The sequence below is a fragment of the Chaetomium fimeti genome (assembly GCF_033439085.1).
Source record: "Chaetomium fimeti strain CBS 168.71 chromosome Unknown B0H64scaffold_3, whole genome shotgun sequence".
NCBI classification, from domain to species: Eukaryota; Fungi; Ascomycota; class Sordariomycetes; order Sordariales; family Chaetomiaceae; genus Chaetomium; species Chaetomium fimeti.
The window spans coordinates 803,224-826,361 of NW_026944331.1; the positions used below are offsets into that span (position 1 = coordinate 803,224).

A 23,138-nucleotide genomic window follows, 5' to 3' on the forward strand; every position below is an offset into this window, starting at 1 on the left:
AGTGAGCGCGACGTTGAGACGGCGGGGATCCGACAAGAAACCAATGCCTTGATTGTCGTTGGAACGGACACAGGACAACACGATGAAGTCCTTCTCCCGGCCCTGGAATGCGTCCACAGACGCGACCTCGACTTCCTTGTATGTCTCCTTCTTGAAAGTGCCGGTGTTCTGCATGGTGCTGACGATGTAGCTGCGCTGGCCTTCGTACGGGGTGATGACACCGATGTCGAGCGCCTTCACGCCGGCCTTTAGGAAACGAGTGACGATCTTCTCGACGTTGGCAGCCTCGGTGCGGTTGAGGTAAGACGTGCCAGAGGCCGAGATTTCCTCGTTGCCAAGATTTGACCAGAACATCATGGGCATATCGGCAACCGGCCAGGGGAAGTCGACATCCGTCCTGAGCCGCTCGCTGACCGTGACGCCGTTCTGCAGCGAGCCATCGTAGAACATGTTGGATGGGAACTGCGAGAGGCAGGGGTGCATTCGGTACTGCACGTTCAGCCGGATGGGTGTCAGGTTCAGCTTGACCAACCTCTCGAACAGAGACTGATTCAGACCGGCCTTGGCCGCTTTCTTGTTCATGATGACGGGGCCCAGCTGCTTGTGATCGCCAACCAGCACCACCTGCTTGCATCCCAGGACGAGCGGGATCATGCATTCTGGCTCGGCAGATTGCGTCGACTCGTCGATCAGGACGTTCCGGAACTTCATCTTGGAAAGCCTCGGATCGCCAGCGCCCACACAGGTGCAGCACACGACATCCGCGTTATTGAGAATCTCACGCTCGGCAGCACGAGTCAGCTGCTTGAACTTCTTTTCATCCTGGGACGACAATTCGCCTTGGTCGGCCTTCAGACGCGCAAGCTTGGTGAGCTCCGTATTGGAATCGTTCATGCGGACCTGTTCGTGAAGGGCCAAAAAGCTGACAGACGACTCGACGTCTTCGCGAGACTTGGCCGTCAGACGGACCACCTTCAAGCCGGTGCGGTGGATTCGCTCGCACAGTTGATCAACAGCGACGTTGGATGGCGCACATACCAAGACCTGGCTATTGTTGATCTTGGCTAGATGGTAGATGATGGTCGCCGACGTGACGGTCTTTCCAGTGCCCGGGGGACCCTGGATCAAACTAAGCGGGTTGGAAAGCACCGTCTTGATGGCCGTGATCTGGCTATGGTTCAGCTCCGGCAAACCCGCGACGTGGAACTTCTTAGGCATCTGCGTCTTCATCGGAGCCACTGCGACCTCGTGCCCGAGCAGCTTGTGGAAGATGTAGCCCGAGAGACTCATCTCATCCACGGCGAACGTCTTCATGGCGAACTGCATCCGGTCGTACGACGTGGCCTTCCAGACGTAATCGGCCGAAAAGTTTGTGGCGACATCGGTAGGGACCAACTTGTCGTTGCCCGATTTCCGCAACTCGAGCGTGACCTCGTCCGATTGGTTGTTGGGGATCTTGATCACGTAGCCCACGCCTTCCCACGGGTTACGGAGATCGCCCTTGTACTTGAGCCTCATCTCGTCACCCACAGCCAGCTTGACGTCACCCGACTCGATCTTGGGCAGGATGAAGCTAGCCACATTCTTGTTGTTGAGCCCGACGTCCCAGCGAACCTGCAGGTTGTCCTCGGACTGCGCCTCTTTGAGCTTCTTGTCATAGTCCGACTCCATCTTGACAAGCGGGCCGAAGATGTTTTGGTAGTGGTAGGGATCGTCGTATTTCAGGAGCACGGGATGCGGGTCGTCGTCAACGCCGGCGCTCTTCTCCAAATCAGCCACGGTGGCACCTGGGGTTTCTTTCCACATTTCCTCGAGTTTCGCGATCATCGGCGGGGTAAGATGTCTCGCCCGGAGCTGCTCGGTATCGGTGGGCGGCTGAACGAGCCAGTTCAAGAAGGAACGGTCTTCTATGAGTGGCTGCCATCTCGAAATGTCCCAGCTCATGTCCTTGGTCGAGGTGCTTGCGGCACAGGGCTGACGGCAGAGGAGAACCACGACAGTATCGGATTTCGCCGGAATGAAGCCAAGCATAAAAACATTCTTGGTACCGCAGTTGTAGCACTCGAGGATCGTATCACCCAGGGAGGACTGTGGGTGAAGCTGGACTTCCTTATGGCGGGCCCGTACCAAGTGGTTGACGATGTGGGAAGAGCTCGAGTTGCCGCGGGCGCTGCAGAACCATTTGTTGCAGGCAAGGCATTTCACGACGCTGGCGGGGGAGTGGATGCCGCAGTACCTAGTAGGATCTGTCAGCCAATTTTTCCATCGAACCAAGCGGACATTACTCACGCGCAAGCGTGGGCGGGAAGCTCCTTCTCTTCCTCCGGGGCGTTCAATTTGATGCCTTTCATGCCATCGACGGGGACACTGGCCAAGCTCTCGTCGTCGTCGTCGAAGACCTCGGTCTCGTTGTCGTCGTCATCCTGGCGGCGCCTGGCGTTGCCCAGGCCGGTGCGGGCGCCACGTCCTCCATAAACACCGTAGAGCAGGCCCTCGTCTGGGTCGATGTTTGATAGATCGTCGGAGCCGGCCTTGATGGCGGCCGCGGAATCGGAAACGAGGTGGTTTCCGAGGTGGGTGAAAGCGCCCTCCATGTCGGAGGAGCAAGGGAGGGACAGTGGCGGCTATAAATGAGGAGGGATTGTCAGTAGCTCAACCAAAAGTGATATGTGTGAAGACGTCGAATCGCGGGGCATCAAGGTGCGCTGCATCGACCGAGTGCATATGGTGGCAATACACGATCGGCGTGCAAGGGAGGGGTGGCTGAAGCGGACGCGACCTACGAGTCACCACTGTCGAGGACAAATTCAGATGTTATATAGGGCGGGCAGTGCCGGCTCGGTATTCGAATTAGGATTGAGAAAGCGGGCGTGGAAGCTGTCACATTATCGCTAGTAGAAGTGCAAGCGGACGCAAACTCGCAATTCGGCGAATATGTTGGTTTCCTGCTCCGAATGTGTTTGTATGTTTGTGTTGTTTCGTCCTCAATCTTCCGCTTCCTTGCCGCATGCGGTGGGTTGTGATTTTTTGGCGGCAGTGGCACGCTGCAACGAGGAGATGCTGCAAGTGGCGGGGCGGAGAAATCGCATGTCGGCAAGAACAAGGAACCTGGAACCGTAGGGTCTGTGCTCTCGACTTTTTTTCAGCGGAGACCCCTCCACTGCAGCGGCCCCACAGCCGAACGTCGCGCTAAACTCTCCCCTGTTGTTCAGCCTCGCAGGGAAATTTTACATGCCATCTTGGAAGTGATCCTCTCGACTTCCTCTCGCTTTTTGGGGCGCACCGAAGACAGAAATGATTGTGCGTCTTCTTATTCTGATTTACTAGAGAACTCTATGCTGACCCTATCTTTAGCGCAAACAAGCACGCCAGAGGAGAGACTACCTCTACCGGCGAGCGCTCCTCTTGCGCGACGCCGAAGTTGCTGAAAAGCGGGCGCAATTGAGAGCGGCTCTTGCGTCGGGAAAACCTTTAGACCCAGAGATTGCGAACGACAAGCAGCTACGGCAGGACTATGACTACGATGCGTCTCGGGACGTTGCCGGCGACGAATCGCTCGACATCGACGACGAATACTCTGAGCTGTCGGGTGTCGTAGGTATGTGTTTGATGGTGGACAAGAAGCATGCTGTCGGGCAGCTGCTGACTGATCCAGACCCGAGGGTGCTGGTGACAACTTCACGGGACCCAAGCTCCAGGTTGATGTCTTTCTCCAAAGAAATACGGCTGCTCTTCCCGACCGGTATCCGGCTGAATCGCGGAAACCTCGTCCTCCCAGAACTCGTGCGGTCCGCCCAAAGCGAACGCCTCAGCGATGTTATTCTCCTCCACGAGCACCGCGGTACACCAACGGCAATCACCATCAGCCATTTCCCCCACGGGCCGACCTTGATGGCGTCACTGCACAACGTGGTGTTGCGAGCGGATATCCCCCGGTCAATAAAAGGGACAGTCAGCGAGAGCTATCCCCACTTGATTTTCGAAAACTTTCAGTCCCCGCTCGGCCGCCGGATAGTCAAGGTCCTTAAGCACCTCTTCCCTCCGCGGGACGCCACCGCCAGCAAGACGGCCGGCAACAGGGTCATCACATTTATGAACCAGGACGACTGTATCGAAGTGCGCCATCATGTATACGTGAGGACGAGCTACGACTCTGTCGAGTTGAGCGAGGTTGGACCGCGGTTCACCATGAGGCCGTTCTCCATCACGATGGGCACCCTAGAGAATAAGGATGCGGACGTGGAGTGGCACCTTAGCCAATACACCCGCACGAGCAGAAAGAAGAACTATTTCTGAGGCAGGATTTGTTGCTTCATAGGGCATCTATCAGCATATGTCACAGCATTATCATCAATGGGGTCAACAATCACGCTCTGAGTCGTCCCACGGAACGTGAGTTGAACCGACAGACATGCTATAACCACCCCGGCGACAGCGGGTCTAGGGGCACGGAAAAAAGACGAGGCCGAGAAAAGGCGACCTTTCTATGCTAGAAGCTGCAGTGTCGCTTTTTATGCCAGTGCCGCTCATCGCTGCTCACCAAGCTGAAGTGGTGGTTATCCGGATTGAAGGGCGTGAAGGGGCGTGAGACGGACTGCGGAGAGGCACCGGTGGAAACCTGAGCGGCGTATCCGATGGTAGCATGTTTTGGGGGGAAAGATCTGCAGGCATTCAAGCCAATCGTGCATGGCAATGTCAGCAGTCGCCGTTTTATCGTATTCTTAGGGGATCACTCAGAAATCGGCGGCATGGGATGAAATAACCGGCCCATGTACGAATATATCAAGAGCCAACAAAATGAGACAGGTCAGCCACAGTCAAGTTAGTTCGGACCGGCAACGGAATTTTATCTTGCAGGTGTCCCGTTGGAGAAAACCAACCCACCCCGGGCCGTTGGGTCTCATGGACACACCCACGCAAGCCAAGGCTGAGTTCGCATCCGCTTGTCGCACAAGGCAAAACAAAAGGTGGAGACCTGCAGTCCACTCCCTCAGCCTCGTTACGTGACGCCATCTTGAATGTTCTGTGGCTAAGTAATGTTGTCGAGCGGGGAGTTCGATGCAATTGAACTATAGAAGACCAAGAAAAAGATTAGATGTAGGTGATCTTGGAGATTGTCTTGCTGGTCAATGGTCAGTGCATTTATCGTGTTCTTTGTACGAATACACAGTATGCTCTCCACTCGCAGTCGCAACGCTTCTTGAGTGAGATCTTCTCCCTGCACAGTGGAGTCAAGAATACGGCGCATCATCCAAATTCTGGCCCGGAGTGGGGATGAAATGTGGAACAAGCATGCTGTGGAGACCAAACCTTGCCATTCTTGGCACAGACCATCGACCGCCAGCCACAGCAGACATCAGCAGCTTGAAGGGCGAAGCAGCTGCCTGCACCCCAGGAAAGCCAATTTCGCCAAAAAGGCTGACTGGCCGCCCGCCTTGTTCAACCGTTCTTCCTCCCGTCATTGTTAGACGAAAAAAAAGAACAACCGCGCGCTACTACACATCCCCCCTTCTTCAGCGGGCGCGATAATAATTCGGCTACTGCGAAACCGATACTGAGCAACAAAGGGCCATCCAATTGCGCGGCCATGTCCTACAACCCTTACAACCAGGGACCGGGTGCTGAGGCCGGCTACGGCCAGCCAGTAAGTCATTTCCCCGGGTCGCGCGGGATGCTTTGCGATTCGGACGAGTATTTCAACCCACCGAAAGCATGCGGCGACACCCCCGGATTCCGAATTGATTTTGGCAGCTGACGCAGGCTGCGCAACAGGAACAGCATGAGATGCACTCCTATGGGCAACAACAATACGGCTCTCCCCAGCAGCAATATGGGCAACAATACGGACAGCAGTATGGATCACCTTACGCAGAAGAGCAGTACGGTTCGCCGCAACAAGGACAATACGGGTCACTCCCGCAACAGCAACAAGGCGGCGGCAACTTCCTCTCGCAAAACGACTTCTTGCAGCGCGTATCGGCCATCCGCCAAGACATCAAGGGTCTGACGACCAGCATCCAGAACATCGCGAGCCTGCACCAGCAGGCGCTCGCCAGTGGCGACGACAGGGCGCGGCAGCAGCTGGACGACCTGGTAGCGGCGACGCAGGTCAAGAACACGTCGATTCGCGGCCAGATCCAGCAACTCAAGACCGACACGGAGCGCACGTCGGACAGCACCTTCGCGCTGAAGAAGCGGCAGTTCGAGAGCCTCAACTCGGACTTCAAGGACACGATCCAGAAGTTCCTAGAAGAAGAGCAGCAGTACAAGCAGCGGTTCCGCGAGCAGATCGCCCGCCAATACCGCATCGTCAACCCAAATGCGACCGAGGAGCAGGTGCAGCAGGCGGCCGACGCCGACTGGGGTGACGAGGGCATTTTCCAGACTGCTGTACGTATCCACTCTCGCCGATTGCTCCCCCCCTCACCCCCATAATCCAAAACAACCATCGCTGACCCCTATTCCAGCTCCGAACGAACCGCAGCGGCCACGGCGCGACGGTGCTCGGCAGCGTGCGGGCGCGGCACAACGACATGATCAAGATCGAGAAGTCGATCCTGCAGCTGCTGGAGCTGCTCGAGATCCTCAACAACCAGATCGTGGAGCAGGAAGCCCTGGTCGCCGACGTGGCCACCAAGGCCGAGGAGACGACCCAGCAGCTCGACGGCGCCAACGTCCAGATCAAGAAGAGCACCGTCAGCGCCCTCCGCGCCCGCAAGCTCAAGTGGTGGTGCCTCGGCATCTGCGTCCTCATCGTCATCATCATCGCCCTCGCCGTCGGCCTGTACTTCGGCCTTAACCAGGCGGGGGCCGATGCTGCGAACAACGGTACCCAGTGAGTGGGTGGGCAGGGGTAGTCCAGTCGATTTTAGGGGAGGTTTTGGGGTGGGGGTTGGGGGCGGGGGGCTGTTATATATGTACGGGAGAGGCGGGGGAAGGGATGTGCGAGACGCGAGCACGGGGCGGGCGATGGGTAATGGAAGCGAAGCCCCGGGGAGTGGGCTGGGTGTTCTTTCACGTTGTATGTTCTCTAATGAGTTCGTTGGGCAGAGTGTTTTCGGTATAACCTAGCGGTGGCTGTGTGGGCTACACACACCTGGGCATACTTTGTTCGGTACAAATTTGGGCGGGTTGGGCTATGTTAGTTTTATGTGGTGGGGGAGGCTTGAAGAAGTACGGGTATAACGTACGACACTAGCGTACATGTGTATTTGACACTCAGTAATGATTTCTTTTCAGAACGACCGTTTTAGAATACATTGGTGTCTTTTGACTCACGTCTAGAAGGGGGAAAGAGTGGTGGTGTATGAGGATGGGGAGGCAGCTTTGGCATCGAGGTGTTTGTTGTAACTGTATCGGCGTTGTCCCCGCGACCGACTACCTTGGCCGGTCAAATCGCATACACAAGGATGTTTGAGGGAAGTATTATTACTAGAGGTACGCGTTTACAACTACAGCGCCAGGTGCCCCCAATCTCGATTCAGGTGCCCGCGCAAACCATGACAGAGAGACCCTTGCGTGAAAAAATCTTGTTGAGTCTGCCTCCGCGATACCGCCTTTTCACGGAGGACTTCTTGCCTCCCCGGTAACCCCTCCCCTTTTCCCAATCGTACAGAATAAACGCAGCAAAATCCCTCTACCCCCCCGAGAGATAAGGTATATAAAGAGAGACATAGGAGCCCGGTGGTGATGTATATGTCTCACCCACCGCCAGGTCACATTGTCAAGCACTTTTCTTTTCCCTTTACATAACCAAAGCTCATCCCAGTCAACTAAGTATGGTTTGATGGACGAATTGGCTGTGTGATTGATCAACGTTGGCCATCAATTTCGCCTATGAACACAACGTTTACCGCATCATGGCCTGGCCCTGGCCCATACCCTGCAGCTTGCTAGCTAACTTGGGGTACTTTTCTTGGACCTGGATCTGTGTCCGAGTAGCCTCAGCGTATGAGAGCGCGTTAACCAGCTCGCCTTCGGTACGAGCCAGCTCGGCGGCACGCTCGAAATACCTGAGGGCCTCGGTCACCTTGCCCTGCTGGAGGAGCAGCTGAGCCATGGTGGCGACGGCGATGTCGCACTCGGGGTCGACTAGTTCCACATGTTAGTAAGAAGTGCCTATTGGAGTGCGGGGGAGTGAGCAAAGGGAGTGACGTACTGATAAGAGCCTTCTCGCAAAGCTTCTCGGCCTCGGAGAAATCTTGCTTCCATTGGAACACGGCGAGGGACTTGTTGATGAGCGGCAGCACGTTCATGCACGTGGGCTTGGTCTCGCGCTCGAGTTCAATGGCCGTGTCGAACTTCTCGATGGCCTCTTGGTGCTTGTCCTGATCGAGGAGCAGCTCGCCGTAGTAGTTGTAGACGTCGGGAGTCTTCTCGAAGTTCTTCATGCAGCGGCGGAAAGTGGCCATGGACGAGGCGATCGAACCCGTCTTGTACTGGGTCACACCGAGCTGGATGTGGGAGAAGATGAAGTCGGGGTCGAGGTCGATCGACTTCTGGTAGTCCTTCTGTGCCTCGGAAAACTCGCCCTTGATGAAGTGCAGCTGAGCCCGGTGGTAGTAGATGTCAGGATCCTCGGCGTTCTTGGACAGGGCAGCCGCGAAATCCTCCTCAGCCTTCTCAGGGGAACCTAGGATGGTCAGTCATGCGTTACGGATCACATGAACGGCCAAACTTACCAAGCTCTAGATTCATGCTCGCGCGCTTGATGTAACTCTGGGTCATCTCCGGGTCCAACTCGATGCTCTTGGACAGATCCGCCAGCGCTTCCTCGTGCTTTCCCTTCAGGCAACGGAAGGTTCCGCGAAGGTTGTAGGCGTATGCTTCGTGCTCGTCGAGATCGCCAAGTTCCAAGGCCTGGTCGAAAGCCTCGGCAGCCTCCTCGTAGCCCGGCCCCGTCTTGCTCTCCAACGCCTTCAACCCCTTCTGCAGCTGGCCCAATCCGGTATCCTCCTCCAACTCCTCCGAGTCTTCCAAGCCATCCGGACGGGGCTTTAGGCGGAAGCTTTGGAGGTAGTTCCCGACAAACGTGGAGCTCGGGAGCTTAGACGGCTTTGTCTCGAGGATTTCTTTCGCCTTCGTCTCGGCAAACTTCTTGAGCAGACGCTCGACAGCCTGTGCGCTCTGCTCGTTCCGGAACCCATCGATTATGCAGCTCGCGGTGAAGTCGAGAAGCGCTTCGCTGTACTTGCCCAGGTGGTCATAGGCATTGGCACGGCGGTTGAGGGCCTTGATGTACTCGGGGTTGAGGTTGATAGCAGCGGTGGTGTCCTCGACGACCTTGTCCCATTCGCTAAGCGCATTGTAGCAGGCGGCGCGGTTGGAGTAGTAGACCGGATCGGGCTTGCAGAGCACGGCCTTGGAGTAGAGCCCAATGGCCTTTTCGAAGTCCTTGGCGCCGTAGGCCTTGTTGCCGGCCTCCTTCAACTTTTGGGCGTACTGCTGACGCTCGGTTTCGGAGAGACCCTGGACAAAGGCCTCGTCGATCTCGGGTAGTTCGTCCGCAGATTCGACAGAAGCAGCCTTGCCCGCGGCAGCTGGAGACACGGCGTCCTTTGCGGACGTGGACCTGGCTTCGGCATCCCTCTCGGCCTGCTTCCGTTTCCGCCTCTCCTTCTTGCTGAGCTTGGGTGTTGATTCCTGTCGACGGGGCCAATTATTAGCATGGGTGGGGGAGGGGGTGCTGGACTCGGCAGCGTTTCCGTAGCTCGGCGACGGGGGGGCAAGAAGCTCACCTCGCTAGGCCCGCTGGTGACATAGTAGACAGCGCCGGCAGTTGTGACGACAACGGCGACACCGGCAATAGTGTAGACCACGGCCTTGTGCTCCGAGACCCATGTCGAGATGCGATCCCACAGTGACGAATCGGCTGGTATTGGTGCCGAAGGGGTCCCCATGGGGCTTGTCGGGGGGGGGATGGTAGCCATGATTAAGTTGGGCCGCGAAAGATGGAAATTTGGAATTGAAGGTCAAGGACAAAAGAGGAATCCCACGACGTTTGATGTCTAGGGCAGTCGGAATGGAGAGTAAATGCCGTCAAGTGACCGCGATGTTTTGTTACCAATTCAACAATGATGATGCAGGTGCGCACCACGGAAAGCTGGACTCGCCTGGCGGGCGTCCTCGGCCGAAGCTTGGAACCAAAAAAAATCGGTGCAAGATCGGGCCCGCCCAATTACGTCGTCCCCTCGCTGCAGGAGGTGGACCGTGACACTGTTTTTCCGAACTGCCCGCCTACCCAGGCCCTGTCGTGCCTGTCTCGCTTGGCACAAGCCTGTGACCCCAGCTGGACTTCGTACCCTCGTCACTTCACAAAATCCCGGATGAAACATGTTGATAAGGCCCAGGCCAAGGACGGCTGGGCGAGGGGTAACCCCATGCCATGAAGCTAACCAAATAACTTCGTACCTAAATTAGTATTCCGACGCTTGAGTGAACTCGACTATCCGCAGGTTACCTTAAGCAAGGTTTGAAAATCAACTACCTACTTACGAAATACAAACTACCTACATACAGATCTACACATAAATCGCCAACCCCTCCTTCACACGACCATCTCAATAGGACCACATCACTTACCAGTTCTCTCCACCGACCACCCGAAGGTTCAGATTTCGGCTAGCATTGACAATGGATGACGATTTCCAACTCTTCACTTCCCTCCGCTATGACCCAGCCCTGCTGCAAGTTTCGGCCAGCAAGCTCAACTACGCTGGCTGGAACTGGGCTAATCCGTCTCCCCTTTACATGCTCGACTATCACAGGGATCGCATGCTCCGAGCAGCCACCCATTGGGGCTGGAATGCCGCTGTGAAGGTTCTCGAAGGGGATGCCGGCCTGAAACAATTAGTAGAACTTGCCGAAAGCAACATCGGGGGGAATCAACAGTCTGCATTGAGAGTAAAGATAGCCATTGCGAGGGATGGCGAGCTATCCATAACCACCGGCCCGGTCCCGGAAACGACCCTTGCAAACCTCTTCCCGGAAAACCTCCCTCCCCCAGAAGGGACAGAGCATAAAGACACAGATCAAACCATGCCATCCAAGCTCACGGGCTATGAAATTTTGGTCGATACTCCGATCACGACTCGCTCCGAGCACACTCACTTTAAGACAACCAAGCGAGTGGCTTATGACGGGGCACGGCAGCGGGCACAGATCAACCTCCCCGACAAGAAAGAAGTTCTCATTATCAATGAAGCTGATGGTGCCGTCATGGAAGGCTCCATGACGACGCCCTACTTCTGGAGGGATGGAAGGTGGGCAACACCAGCCGTGAGCAAGGAGTACAGCTTGAAGGATGGAAGTGGTGGTCAAAGCGGTACAACAAGGAGATGGGCGCTAGAGAGGTTTGTCAACATCCTATCGCTTCTTCATGCCTATTGGCAAGTCGTCCCTAACACAGGTCAGGGCAATTGCCGTTGAAGACACCATTTTAGCGGGCTCCCTCGTTGATGGTGAAGAGTGCTGGTTGAGCAATGGGGTGAGGGGGTTCTTCTTTGGGAAAGTCAAACTGGATCAACCGCCATTGTCGTGAAGGCCCATCAAAATCCATATCTCGCCTACCTTTTACCCTGCCCATGAAACACGGTTCGGGTTTTCAACATGGCCACAAGGTGTCCGCCAGCGAACACTCAATCAGCCCTCTCACGGCCTCGGTAAGTTGAGGTAGTACTTAAACCAACCAGTGCCGTAGGGGAAGAGTGATATGGGGATACACCACGCCAGCCATGTCCAAGGTACCTTCCCAATGTGTCCCGGGGTCTAAGTTATATGTTCCATGGTTACCCGCTTGCTAGGTTGCCTTGGTTACCCCTACGAGAGAAGGTCCGAATAAGCACGCCTTCACCTTTTTGTCCTTCACACCCCTAGCCGGTACTCTACCACACTTTCCAAGTGTGCCACGATAATTCCCACCCAGCAACCGTTCACTCGCCCTTTCCATGGGCCATGGTTACACCCATGAATCTCCTGATCCAATCAATATTCCCTTACTTACCTTCCTAAATTCTTCTCATTTCCGCCGGGGTTAAATCGGCCGCCCTCGCTCCAGACTCACTCAGCTCGTTTCTCTCCTTTTGCATAAAACACTCGGCAACTTTCCCTGGACCTACTAGTTTCGGATCTCTCTTGACACACTCAGCTTGCCGCTTCGCCCAACTCCTTTACCGCCACAAGCAATCCCACTCCTCAGGATGGAGGAAGCGCTCTACCAGACCCATGCCGAATTGCGGAAGAGGATGGCTCTCCACAAAGTCAAGGCGATCCCAAACAGCAACTACAAACGCCACGGCACCAAATCCTATGTCTCGGTGCTGAACCGGTTCGGTTTCCAACCCACACAGCCTGGTCCTTACTACCAGAAGTTCATCAAATCCGACGACGCCCCACCCAGCGCTGCGCCGGGAGTCAGGCCAGGCCATATATGGTGCGGCCTCTTCAAGAGAGTCAAGGATGAGAAAGAGGCCGGGGAAGTCACTGCCGAGGACCAACAGAATGATGCCGAATATCTTTGTGAGGTCACGATTGGCACCGGCGTTGGCCGTGAGGTGCAGAAGGTCATGTTGGATTTTGACACCGGCTCTGCCGACCTTTGGGTATGCTCCCCCGAGACATATGACACGCCCCAACGCTGAAAATGATGTGACCCAGGTTAGCCACAAGAAGTTTGATCACAAGAAGTCGTCGTCATTCGAGCTTGCCGAGGGAAAGACCTGGAAGGTCCAGTACGGCGATGGCAGCTCGGCCTCGGGCACCGTCGGTACCGATGTTCTGGTGCTAGGCGGCATCATCATTAAGCGGCAAGCTATCGAGATCGCGAACGAGATGTCGGCGCAGTTTAGCGAGGGCACCATGGATGGCATCCTCGGCCTCGCGTTCTACAATATCAACACGGTCCAGTTGAACGGCGAGCCGGATCCCCAGCTCACCCCCGTCGACAACATGATCGTCCAGGAAGACATTCCCACAGAGGCAGAGCTGTTCACGTCGGCCATGTACAGCAACCGAGCCGAGGACCGGCGGTCCTTCTTCACCTTCGGCTGGATCGACGAGGAGCTTGTCAAGTCATCTGGCGAGGAGATTGCCTGGACCGGCATTGACAAGTCGGCGGGCTTCTGGATGTTCTCCAGCGAGCACGCCAGCGTCAACGGCGAGCAAATCTCGATGGAGGGCAACAAGGCCATCGGCGACACGGGCACCACCCTCGCCCTCGTCTCGGACGATGTCTGCAGCGCCCTCTACTCCAGAATCCCGGGCGCCGAGTACAACGAGGAGTACCAGGGCTGGACCATCCCCCAAAGCATCCCGGTTGACGAACTCCCCGACTTCAGCATCGCCGTCGGCGAGAAGGAGTTTGGTATCCAGAAGGAGGACTTGATCTTCGCCCCGGCCAACAAGACATTCTTCTACGGCGGCGTGCAGTCCCGCGGCGAGAACCCCTTCGACATTCTCGGCCACACCTTTCTCCGGTCGATCTACGCGGTAAGTTTGGGCGGGCAGAGTGATTCGTACCCACGGGAGCTTGTGATGGCTGACTAGGTGATTATGCTGCAGATTTGGGACCAGGGCAACAACCGCTTCGGTGCTGTCCGCAAGATCGAACCATTCGAGCGCCCTGTCAAGTATGACCTGCAACCTTTGACGCCAGAGGAGCGCAAGAAGATGGGGGTCAAGAAGGGCTATGGGGACGTCTCTACGATAGTGTTTCAGGAGAGGGAATGAGTAAGGGGTGTTTTCCCCCCTGATCTTTGTTTTGGGGGGGGGCATTGTAGAGGTATGGCAGTATTTACCTAGGCACTTGAAGGGGTTGGTTGGTAACTCGTGTTTACTCGCTGGGTTTGATGTTGAGGTTTCCTGTTTTTTATTTTGTTGTGCTAGTCCCTTGTGAACAAGAAGAAATACCAACCCAGATAAGCTTCTGTTTCTTCCGTCCCACGCCCTCCAGTGTCGGTCTATCTACGGTAGAGGTTTCCAACTACTAAAAAGAATAGAAGCCGGGCAGCACAAAAAGATGGATTTATTCCACTGAATAGATAGGTAGTTATCATGACAAGGGTGAGATTCGAACTCACGCCCCATTACTGAGACCAGGAAATCTTGTGGGATCTATGAATTCAGGTGGGCCTGAACCTGGCGCCTTAGACCGCTCGGCCACCTTGCCGTGAAGTGTGTTTGTGGATATTTCGAGCTTGTGGAGTGAGGGTTTACACAGTATGGTGTGCTGGTTTTGTTGACTGGGGGTGGGGTGGAGAGCGGTTCATGGGCACTGCGGGCTCGAGGCGGGGTTTATTTCATCCCCACTTGTGAGGGGATAAGCTTTCTCATTGCTGTTGAACTAAGTGGGGGTTGTTGATTCTTCTTGTTGGGGAGTCAATAACAATAAACGATTGAAGTGGCACGGGGTTTGGAGGTGAGGCGTAAGTGAGAATAGAAGGCGGTTTGGGAACTGATAAGTTATTGACGGGAGCTGGGATCTCAGCAGTTTTAGTTCCACATTTAGTCTACCGTGTAACTCGAGCTCTTCTGGTAAGTGAAACCAGGCGAAGCAAGTTTACGGCCAAGAATTTAAGCTTTGGCCTGTAGATATCAAGAACCGTATTTATGTATCACGTACTAACTTGGCGCAAGCTTTCCGGAACAAGGTTTGAGTGTCTGCTTTTGCGCCCCTTGGGAACACAACAGAAACGAGACGGCCGAGGCTTGAACGCGGAACACCAATCAAAGATGACATACCCCGAGAAGCTGAGACTACAGCTGGGACTTCGTCACCCCCCGAGATAGGAGGCAACAATCCTCGGAGCCTTCCCTTATCTGGCATCCTTTGAAGCTGTGACGTCTTGGACGTGCTAGGAACTCGTAGGGGGGGTGTCGTCGTTGCAATGCGGACCCGGCGGGTGCCCTCCACACCGAGGGTTCGAGACGGGAGTCCGCCACGGGGCGCTTTCGTCATGCTGTCGTCCGAAGCTCTGCGTCCTGTCTGGAACTAGTATGAGCTTAGAACCAGCTCCTTCTATGGTGGAGGCCGCCTTCGAAGCTTGGTCTGCGCTCCCGGTAGCCCCGGGCTTTTTGGAGGGTGACTCAAGAAGACGTGCTCCATGCAAACCAACGCCATCGTCTCATCATTATGGAGGTGGCGCCCGCATTTGAGGGGGCTCTCACGATTGGTCAAGCTCATTCAAACTTGTCATTAATCTACACGGGATTGACACGGTCCTGTACGCGACAAAATGTTCCGGAAAAGGTGCAATCGGGTTTCGGTTTGCTCCTCTAGGCAGCCAAGGCCTCTCTGTGCATCATCGCGCTCCCGCTCCAGTTCCGTTCCTCTGGCGGCGGGAAGCGTGGCAGGCGAGAAATTCGGCATATGACCGGCACGACGTTCTGTTGGTTGCGCCTGTTACACATGTATAACTAAAATATTAAATGCAAAAGGTAATCGCTGCCTGAATGCAGAAGGAAACTGTGGCGACCCCGGATCTGATTGTGTCGATGATGGGTGGTGGTTGAGTGAAGCAGGGAAGCGGAGTGACTCGCAAGCGCTGAGGATGGGAGTGCCCTGCCAGCCTCTGGCCAAAAAAAGCCGAACTCGAAAGGAAAGAAAGGAATCAAGTAAAAAGAACCAATAACAAGAAATCGACCAAAAAAACAAATAAAAGAAACGGGGTAAAAGAAGAAAAGTAAATGGAGTAAAATACAGTTTCTTTGGGTTTCATGATAACTTTCGTTTCGTTCCAACAGTTGACGGCTCAAGGTTTCCATGGTCGACATCTGCATTTGGAGTTTGGCTTTTCTTGCCCATCGGGTGCCTGCCTGCTGAACCAACCCGCATTGGTCAAGACCACCAGGATGCACTAACCGGAAGAGGTCAGACACTATTCTTACCATGCCACTTTACCGTAGCAGTCAGCCCGAGCCACCCTCTGCTTCCAGGCTCAATTCAACTCCATTCCGTGAGGAGCAGTCTAAAAAAAAGACAACGCCATCCGTCGCGCAGCCTTGTTGCTTCAAAGGCCCAGTCCGAGCCACGGCTCACCAATTCGCGTCTCTTCAAACATCCGTTCTTTTGGAAAGCACTAGAGGAGCAACTTCGCCTCTGGCTGCTCCGTTCTGCTCTTTGACCACTCCCATTCCTTCGCTGGGAGCACGGTCGCTCTCTCTGACTTGGACAGCCCTGCCTGGCACTTGGTTAAACTTGCGCTACCTGGCAGCCCCGACCCAGGGTCTCCTGTCCAAATTTGAGCTGCACTTTGCGCCTCTGCTCCCCTCTTCGATCGCGCCTACACAGTCCCGACAGTATCCTTCTCGGCTCGCCTTGGGCCCGTGAGCTCTTTCCTCGAATCCTGACCTGCACTGCCTCCGCGGCTTTCCACTTCCGGTTGATTCTGCAACCGCAGGACGGTTCGGCCCTATCTACCTAGATATATCTCCAAGTTTCACTCCGGGACAGATAAGAGAGACCAACCCGCAGAGGTCCGACTTGCTCTACCCACGACACATAAGATCGAGCTGCCTCAACGTCATCGTAGCTCCCCGCACCATCGCGCCCACCTAGGTGCCACCCTCCCCTTCCCTACCGACTCATCGCCGAGCTCGGGACCCGCTTCCACACAATGGTCGCAGCGAGCACACGGCGCAGGAAGATTATCGGCCAGCGCCGCCGTATTGAGGACGAGGCCGAGGACGAAGGCGGCCCCGAATCACTGGTCGACCTTGATGATGATTCGGTGACGGATGGCTCGATCGCGAGCGACGAACACGACCCCGCCGACGACAGCGACACGAGTAACATCGACGATGCCTCACCAACGTTGCCCAGCGCACGGAAACCCCTCGGCAACGGCAACGCGAAGGCTGGGTTTCGCCGCCGGACCGGCTCTGAGCCGCCCAAGAGTCCAGCCGCAAAACCGGTCATACCCATAATAGCCGATGCCGAATCCATGCTCAGCAAACTGTCCCTTACCGATAAGGAAAATAGGGTAGAAGAAATGCACTTTGACGACATAAAACATGCACCGCATGCTAAGGACGCCGCACCGATTGTCGTAAGCTCAAGCGCTGCTGCCCAGCAACGACCCCGGCTGCCGCAACAGGAAATAAAACGGCGGGAACACGAGGAGTACAGGCGGAAGAGGGATGAAGATCCAGCCTTCGTCCCCAACCGGGGCGCCTTCTTCCTGCATGACCACCGGCATGCTGGCCCCGCTGCGAATGGCTTCCGCCCCTTCCCCAGGGGAGCCCGTGGTCGCGGGCGAGGGGCGTTTGGGAATCACTTCGCTCCTATCAGGTATGTCGAGCCGTCCTTCCGTCGCCTTGGGATGCCTTCGCTGCCACTGATGCTGACCGCTCCTTCCAGTCAGGTACATAACGTTCCGGACCCCGTCACCAATGGGCTGTGGAAACACGACATGCACGAAGTGGTCGCCGCCCCTCAACCCCCTCGGCAGAGCCGTTATCTCCCCAACAGCGAAGGGCCCCCGAACGGTAACGGCATCATCCCAACCGCACCGACCAGCAAGATGGCAATCAACAGGGCCATGTCGACCGAAAAGCACATCGGCAACACGACTATCAGGGTGTCTATCCCGTCCCTCGGTCCTCCCAAGCTCTTCCCAGGCGTTGCCTTGAAGCAATACACCAAGCTCCCGGATCACCGCCCCCCTCTCCGCCGCGACAAGCCTGTTCGGATTTCCATCCCGTACCATGACCCGCCCGTTATGCCGCGTTACATTTTCCCGGCGAGTGACAGGTCGTTTATCTTCATCCCACGGGCCATGCGGCCGAACCAGCAACGGACGCGGGGTAAGAACCCGCGCTCTGTCCTGGGGTCGGGCGTATTTTCCCGTGCGACGAGTGTTTGGGGCGGAAGCGCGTATGGGGGAAGCATGTACTCTCCCAGCATCGCCCTCAGTCGCCGGTCGTCGATTGCTCCTGATATTGGCCGAGAATTCATGCTCTCGCCGACGGGGTCCACCATCTCACGACCCCCCCTCCCGGCCGACACCACGAGGCCCGTCGTCCGGTTGCCCCCTTTCGCTCAACCGCCGGTGCCTACAATGCCTATGCCTCCTAGGCCGGATGTTTACCAAAAGGCCCCTGAGGCGTCCATCAACGAACTACCCCAGCCCCAAACACACCCTCTTCCCCTGAAACCCACGTTTCAGGAGAGCCGACCAAACACCATCCCAATGCACCAACCGCGGCCGCAGAAAGCCGTCTCCCTCGAGAACATCGAGTCGCCCGTTCAGCAGGCCACAAACGCGCCGGGCCCTTATCAACAAGCCTTCCATCAGCAGGTCCCGCCGCAGCTGCCCAACGGTTATCATCAAGATTCCCACGCCCGTCACCCTTCGTATCAGTCCCAATTCTCGTCGTCTACGCCCCTGTCTCAAATTCCCGAGCGCGCAGTTCACGCCGCTCCCTTCCAGCCTAACACCTATGCCCAACCCGGCTTCTACAACCAGCCATATGCGCCAATGCAGCCGCAGCAAGGTTACTATTATCCCCAGACGTTCAACGCGAACATGGGCCCCAACGCAGCCGCCCCCACCTTTGTACCAGGGGCGACGCAACAGCAAGCTCAAGCGGTTCCGTACACACAACCCGGTCAGGGCGAGATGCCCCCCGCCCAGCCTGCCGGGCAAGGCACACCCCAACAGCAGCAAAATATGGTGGACGCGCGGGAGTCGCAAGGCACGGTCTACTATGAATATTACCCACAGGGTCCCCCGATGTCGGGATACCCGCCCTCCTTCCCCGGCGGGTCCCAGCCCTATACCGCAGGCCCTGGCATGGTGGGCATGGCGCCCGCCCCCATGATGGCGCCCAGCCCAGACACATTCTACTACCAGCAGCCGATGACCTATTATCCCCAGTAGGACGCCGGACTTGTAGGCAAGTTTGTACCGGCAGGCGTTCCCTTTGCCCTACGCCCCCCGCCGCTACCCACGCCGCCGGAGTGGGCAAGCTCTGACGAAAAGGTGGGATATTTGGTCGGGAGTGGGGTGGCCCCGTCGAGGCCGGAGGAAAGAGGTGGCAAAGAGTGAGGATTGAGAAGGGAAGAGAAGGGAGGAGGACGAGGAGGACGAGGAGGAAGAGGATGGGTGTGGATATTACGAGCTTTGGGGACTGTCGAATGATTCCGATCATCCAAAGAGCCTTGCTTTGTCATGGACGACTCCCTGCCTACCTATTCACACACCTACTACTACTGGACACTGTTAGGAAAGATGAAAAAGAATCAGCCAGTATCCGCTCTATCTTTAATCCAACATTCGAGAGGTGGGACGAGCCAGCGTCTTCACCTCTCCAACTCATCCCGGCATCGGGTCATTGTTATAACCCTCGGCCTTGCTGTCGGGTGTTCGGTTGGCACCATGCGGACAACTTTGCTATATCCGTTCTCTTTTGCGGGTGGAGGTGATGATGATATTACAGAGTCTGGTGAAGGGGGAGGAGGAAAGTTATCTGGCACACACACTCCTTTTTTGCGGGGTTTGGGGCAATCGTTGATGATCGTAGCGAGTTTACTGTGAGGTTTGGGTGGAGCGAGGAAGTGGGTTCAAGGGTATTGTTTTTTTTTTCTTCGAGGGGGGGTGTGGGCATGGACGTGTCTCACGACACGGCTTCTACTATGATGATTCTCTCCCTTGTTTTGTTCTGTCTTTCGAATTGCTTGCCGCTGTTTTTGCTGCTGTGGGGGAATTGGCTTTGTGGTGTCGCCTGTCTCCCTAGGTGGTGGCTTTTTGCCCTTTCTCCATGGCACTGTAGTCGCGTCACTTTTGTCCTCTTCGTTTTTTCTCTCTCTTTTTCCTTCGCATGGCGCTGATGGAGTTGGACTCGACGCATCAAAGTTCATGTCCGTTCCCTTTGTCATGTCAACTGTGTCGTTCTGGGTTGCTTCATGCATAGCACTAGGCTTTGGAAGGTGGTATAGTACAGTGTTTGGCAGGAAGGGCGCTGGCCCGTGGAGGTTCTCAGATACGTTAACTAGTCAGGGCTAGGCTTTGATGATTCAAATCATAGGCGGCGTTGCTTTTCTGGCTGCTTTTCTCCCTCGCTGGCTGCTTCGCTTGGCTTGGTTTGGTGCTTGTTTGATGGGATATCAAAAGTGATGTATATTCTTTTTTTCTTTTTGTTTTTTTTTGTTTAATTTTACACATCTGGCTTTCCGGAGACAATGTCCGAACATAGCCTCATTTCGGTATCCCTCGTGACGATGATCAAGGAATTGGACAATTTCCGCAGATCTGCCGATGACGACGACCATGTGCTACGTTCTATGGGGGATTGGGAAATCTGTCCTGAAGCTTGTTTCATCATATTTTGGTGAGGTGGAAATACGATGTTGACACGTTGAGTAAGTGAGTGAGTGCTTGCTTTGGCTGGGAAGTTCATGCCTTTTGGCGGTGTTGTGGCAGCGGGCGGAGCTTCCTGAATTGGTTTTATGGTAACGCTATAAATGCCTTGGCTGACCCCGTCGTGTAATGGTGAGCTTATCATTCAGGGGCACATGTAACAGTCGGTCAGATAACACAACATTCCTTCTCCGGCCGCCAACATCAACACCATCACCCCCCATCACCTCTCGTCACCCCAATAATAATATCCTTACACCGCTTACGAGACAACCGCCCCCTCAATGGCCCCGTTGATCGTTGACGCCACCAACGGCAATAATGGGTGTAAACGGTTAGGGATTACCGTCTTCTCAGGAGGTTTGTGCGAGTTGTCAGCAGGGAATCCCGGAAGTACGAGTAATAACTGACGCATCACTTTTCAAGGCACGGCGGCGAATAGCTTAGTGGATGTGTTCAATAAGATTGTGGAAAAGCGACGGTGCCAGTTGAATTACGTCATCCCCATCAGCGACAACGGCGGTAGTTCGTCAGAGCTGATTAGATTTGTCGGTGGGCCGAGTAAGTGCATGAGAGCTAGAGATGGTGGTGAGAAGGTCGGGCTGGGTGGCTGGCTAACACGGTTGTGCAGGTGTTGGTGATATCCGGAGTGAGTCCTGAGTTGGGAGCGGTTGTAGAATGAAAGGGGGGGATCTAACCCCTATTCTAGGTCGCCTAGTCCGGCTTATTCCCAACCATGAAGACGACAAGGAGATGTCGGCGCTCAAGCTGTTCTTTGAGCACCGCCTGGACGCTGACCCTCTGAGGGCTCGGTCAGAATGGTTGGACATTGTCGAGTCGCGGTCGCTGCTTTGGGGTTTCATCTCGAGTCCGAAGCGGGAGCTCATCCGCTCGGTTTTGAACACCCTCAATCTAGAGATCGTCAAGAGAGCTCGGCCGCCAAACGTATTCGACTTTGCCAGCGCCAGCGTGGGCAACATGTTCCTAGCCGGGTACGTTATCACAACCCTCCCAAGCCGCTCTCCTCTCTCTCTCTCATCTGAACACACCGGGTACTGTACCTCGCTAACTTACCTCCCTCCAGCGCCCGCATCTTCACCGGCTCCTTCGAGTCCGCAATCTACCTCCTCTCCATGATCTGCTCCATCCCGCCCTCCGTCTCGGTGCTCCCCGCCATCAACTCCAACTTCACCCACCACATCTCGGCCGGACTGCGGGACGGCAGCACCATCGCGGGGCAGGTAGCCATCAGCCACCCGTCAGCACCAACCGCGCTCCCCGACGACATGCAAGTAGCGCCGGCACTAACAGCGGCGGACCACGACCGGATCGAGGACGCCAACCTGCCGGGGTCGCTGCCAGCACTGCGGCGGCCCAACATCGCCTTCTCCAAGGAGGACGAGGAGGACCTGCCGGCGCGCATCGAGCGGATGTGGTACATCAACCCGTACGGGCACGAGATCGCGCCGACGGCCAACCCAAAAGTCGTCGACGCCCTCGCCGCCTCCGACACGGTCGTCTACAGCATCGGCAGCCTCTACACCAGCATCATCCCCAGCCTGGTGCTGCGCCGCGTCGGGCAGGCCCTCGGCACCCAGGAAACGACGACGACCATCCGCCGGAAGGTGCTCATCCTGAACGGCAAGCTGGACCGGGAGACGGGCCCCGCGGCGGACCCGATGACGGCGCGGGACTTCGTGGCGGCGATCGCGCGGGCGTGCGTCGAGAGCCGCCGGCCCGAGCTGGTGGGCCGGGACGAGGTGCTGCGGGACTATGTCAGCCACCTGGTCTATCTGGAGGATGATCGGGGCCTGCCGGCGGGTGGGCCGGCGGGTGGGCCGGTGGTGGACGTGGAGGAGCTGAGTCGGTTGGGCATCGAGTGCGTCAGCGTGGCTGGGAAGGTCGTCCTTGGCGGGGGCGCCGAGAGGAGGCCCGAGGTGAGGTATGATGAGACGGCGCTGGCTGAGGCGTTGGAGGCTATCATTGACTCGTGAGGGTGTCGTGGGCTGGCGGGGGGCGCCTGGGTTACGGCTTGGTGATGTAATCAATTCTCGTGATGTGTTGTTGGTGTTGTTGACTTCCTACCTGCCTAGCAGCGCTAGTATTGAACAGTAATTGTGTATACTAGATATATGGTATGTAATAAGCGTTTTGGCTATCGGGCTATGTCTCACCATATGGCGAGTCTGTACTTCGTAGCCGTGTTGAGGTTCTTTGGGCTCTCCATTTCGCAGCCCAACAGACTAAAGACTGCTTATCTGCGGGGTGACATCCTCCAAATGAGGATATGCAGAAAAATGCAGAAAAAAGTACTGATATTCAACGAAGGTCGGGAAAACCGTTTCATCCGTTCGAGCTAGAATGCTGTCCTACCCAGTACGTTCAGCCCGGCGACCCGAGAGTATTCTGTATCACGCAGTAGGTACATACATACACTGAGTACCGGCCGTCAGCACCTCGATTGGGCAGAAAGGCGGCGTCAAAGAGCACACCAAAAGTGAGCCCTGAGTGACGCGGACAGGGTGCACGACAGGGCGCCACGGGTAGGCTGTAGAACGGGGGCTGAACTTAGTTGCGTGTGCTTCCTCCGTCATCTAAAACACGATGCGATCGATCCCACCCACCGTTCGTTGGGATGCAACCTTCTAGACTCTCTCTGACCCGTTTCTTCCCGATACCAAGCGCAGTCATCTGATTTCGCCGGTAGTGCAGAGAACTTGAATTATTAACATTGAAATAATTTGTATGTCCAGGCCCGATGCGATGCTGCCCCAACTTCACGGG

General features: G+C 56.0%; 7 protein-coding genes and 1 non-coding gene across 8 annotated transcripts; 5 read left to right on the forward strand and 3 right to left on the reverse strand.

Moving 5' to 3' along the window:
- Positions 1-302: 302 nt before the first annotated feature.
- B0H64DRAFT_110123 (RNA helicase-domain-containing protein) lies at positions 303-2,769 on the reverse strand. The gene is made up of 3 exons (XM_062797784.1): positions 2,290-2,769; positions 533-2,236; positions 303-462 (listed from the first exon to the last, which is right to left on the reverse strand). The coding sequence occupies exons 1-3, from the start codon at positions 2,592-2,594 to the stop codon at positions 354-356; spliced, it is 2,118 nt and encodes a 705-aa protein (XP_062660334.1). The 5' UTR covers positions 2,595-2,769; the 3' UTR covers positions 303-353.
- A 525-nt stretch (positions 2,770-3,294) lies between these two features.
- Positions 3,295-4,296, forward strand: B0H64DRAFT_440320 (anticodon-binding protein; the record flags this gene model as incomplete). The annotated part of the gene is made up of 3 exons (XM_062806477.1): positions 3,295-3,300; positions 3,355-3,598; positions 3,656-4,296. The coding sequence occupies 3 exons, from the start codon at positions 3,295-3,297 to the stop codon at positions 4,294-4,296; spliced, it is 891 nt and encodes a 296-aa protein (XP_062660335.1).
- A 1,488-nt stretch (positions 4,297-5,784) lies between these two features.
- On the forward strand, positions 5,785-6,839 carry B0H64DRAFT_320262 (t-SNARE; the record flags this gene model as incomplete). Its single annotated transcript, XM_062800457.1, has 2 exons — positions 5,785-6,390; positions 6,468-6,839. 2 exons carry the CDS (start codon positions 5,785-5,787, stop codon positions 6,837-6,839), a joined length of 978 nt encoding a protein of 325 aa, XP_062660336.1.
- Positions 6,840-7,643: 804 nt separating this feature from the next.
- On the reverse strand, positions 7,644-10,152 carry B0H64DRAFT_473017 (uncharacterized protein). The gene is made up of 4 exons (XM_062807970.1): positions 9,738-10,152; positions 8,682-9,642; positions 8,159-8,632; positions 7,644-8,091 (listed from the first exon to the last, which is right to left on the reverse strand). The coding sequence occupies exons 1-4, from the start codon at positions 9,927-9,929 to the stop codon at positions 7,850-7,852; spliced, it is 1,869 nt and encodes a 622-aa protein (XP_062660337.1). The 5' UTR covers positions 9,930-10,152; the 3' UTR covers positions 7,644-7,849.
- A 480-nt stretch (positions 10,153-10,632) lies between these two features.
- On the forward strand, positions 10,633-13,725 carry B0H64DRAFT_440323 (aspartic peptidase domain-containing protein; the record flags this gene model as incomplete). The annotated part of the gene is made up of 4 exons (XM_062806478.1): positions 10,633-11,351; positions 12,197-12,599; positions 12,655-13,485; positions 13,558-13,725. 4 exons carry the CDS (start codon positions 10,633-10,635, stop codon positions 13,723-13,725), a joined length of 2,121 nt encoding a protein of 706 aa, XP_062660338.1.
- Positions 13,726-14,050: 325 nt separating this feature from the next.
- On the reverse strand, positions 14,051-14,164 carry B0H64DRAFT_t67. Its single transcript has one exon. It is a non-coding gene; the product is annotated as a tRNA-Leu (tRNA).
- A 2,446-nt stretch (positions 14,165-16,610) lies between these two features.
- On the forward strand, positions 16,611-18,875 carry B0H64DRAFT_372261 (CASC3/Barentsz eIF4AIII binding-domain-containing protein; the record flags this gene model as incomplete). Its single annotated transcript, XM_062802216.1, has 2 exons — positions 16,611-17,284; positions 17,354-18,875. The coding sequence occupies 2 exons, from the start codon at positions 16,611-16,613 to the stop codon at positions 18,873-18,875; spliced, it is 2,196 nt and encodes a 731-aa protein (XP_062660339.1).
- Positions 18,876-20,401: 1,526 nt separating this feature from the next.
- Positions 20,402-22,348, forward strand: B0H64DRAFT_423215 (uncharacterized protein; the record flags this gene model as incomplete). Its single annotated transcript, XM_062805600.1, has 3 exons — positions 20,402-20,714; positions 21,064-21,346; positions 21,439-22,348. Exons 1-3 carry the CDS (start codon positions 20,639-20,641, stop codon positions 22,346-22,348), a joined length of 1,269 nt encoding a protein of 422 aa, XP_062660340.1. The 5' UTR covers positions 20,402-20,638.
- Positions 22,349-23,138: the final 790 nt, after the last annotated feature.

Coding starts and splice junctions, on each gene's coding strand:
- B0H64DRAFT_473017 (XM_062807970.1), bottom strand. CDS start 9,929: ATGGCTACCATCCCCCCCCCGACAAGCCCCATGGGGACCCCTTCGGCA. Junction 9,643..9,737: donor TCACCAGCGGGCCTAGCGAG/GTGAGCTTCTTG, acceptor CCCCGTCGACAG/GAATCAACACCCAAGCTCAG. Junction 8,092..8,158: donor TTGCGAGAAGGCTCTTATCA/GTACGTCACTCC, acceptor ATGTGGAACTAG/TCGACCCCGAGTGCGACATC.
- B0H64DRAFT_110123 (XM_062797784.1), bottom strand. CDS start 2,594: ATGGAGGGCGCTTTCACCCACCTCGGAAACCACCTCGTTTCCGATTCC. Junction 2,237..2,289: donor CTTCCCGCCCACGCTTGCGC/GTGAGTAATGTC, acceptor AGATCCTACTAG/GTACTGCGGCATCCACTCCC. Junction 463..532: donor AATCAGTCTCTGTTCGAGAG/GTTGGTCAAGCT, acceptor TGCCTCTCGCAG/TTCCCATCCAACATGTTCTA.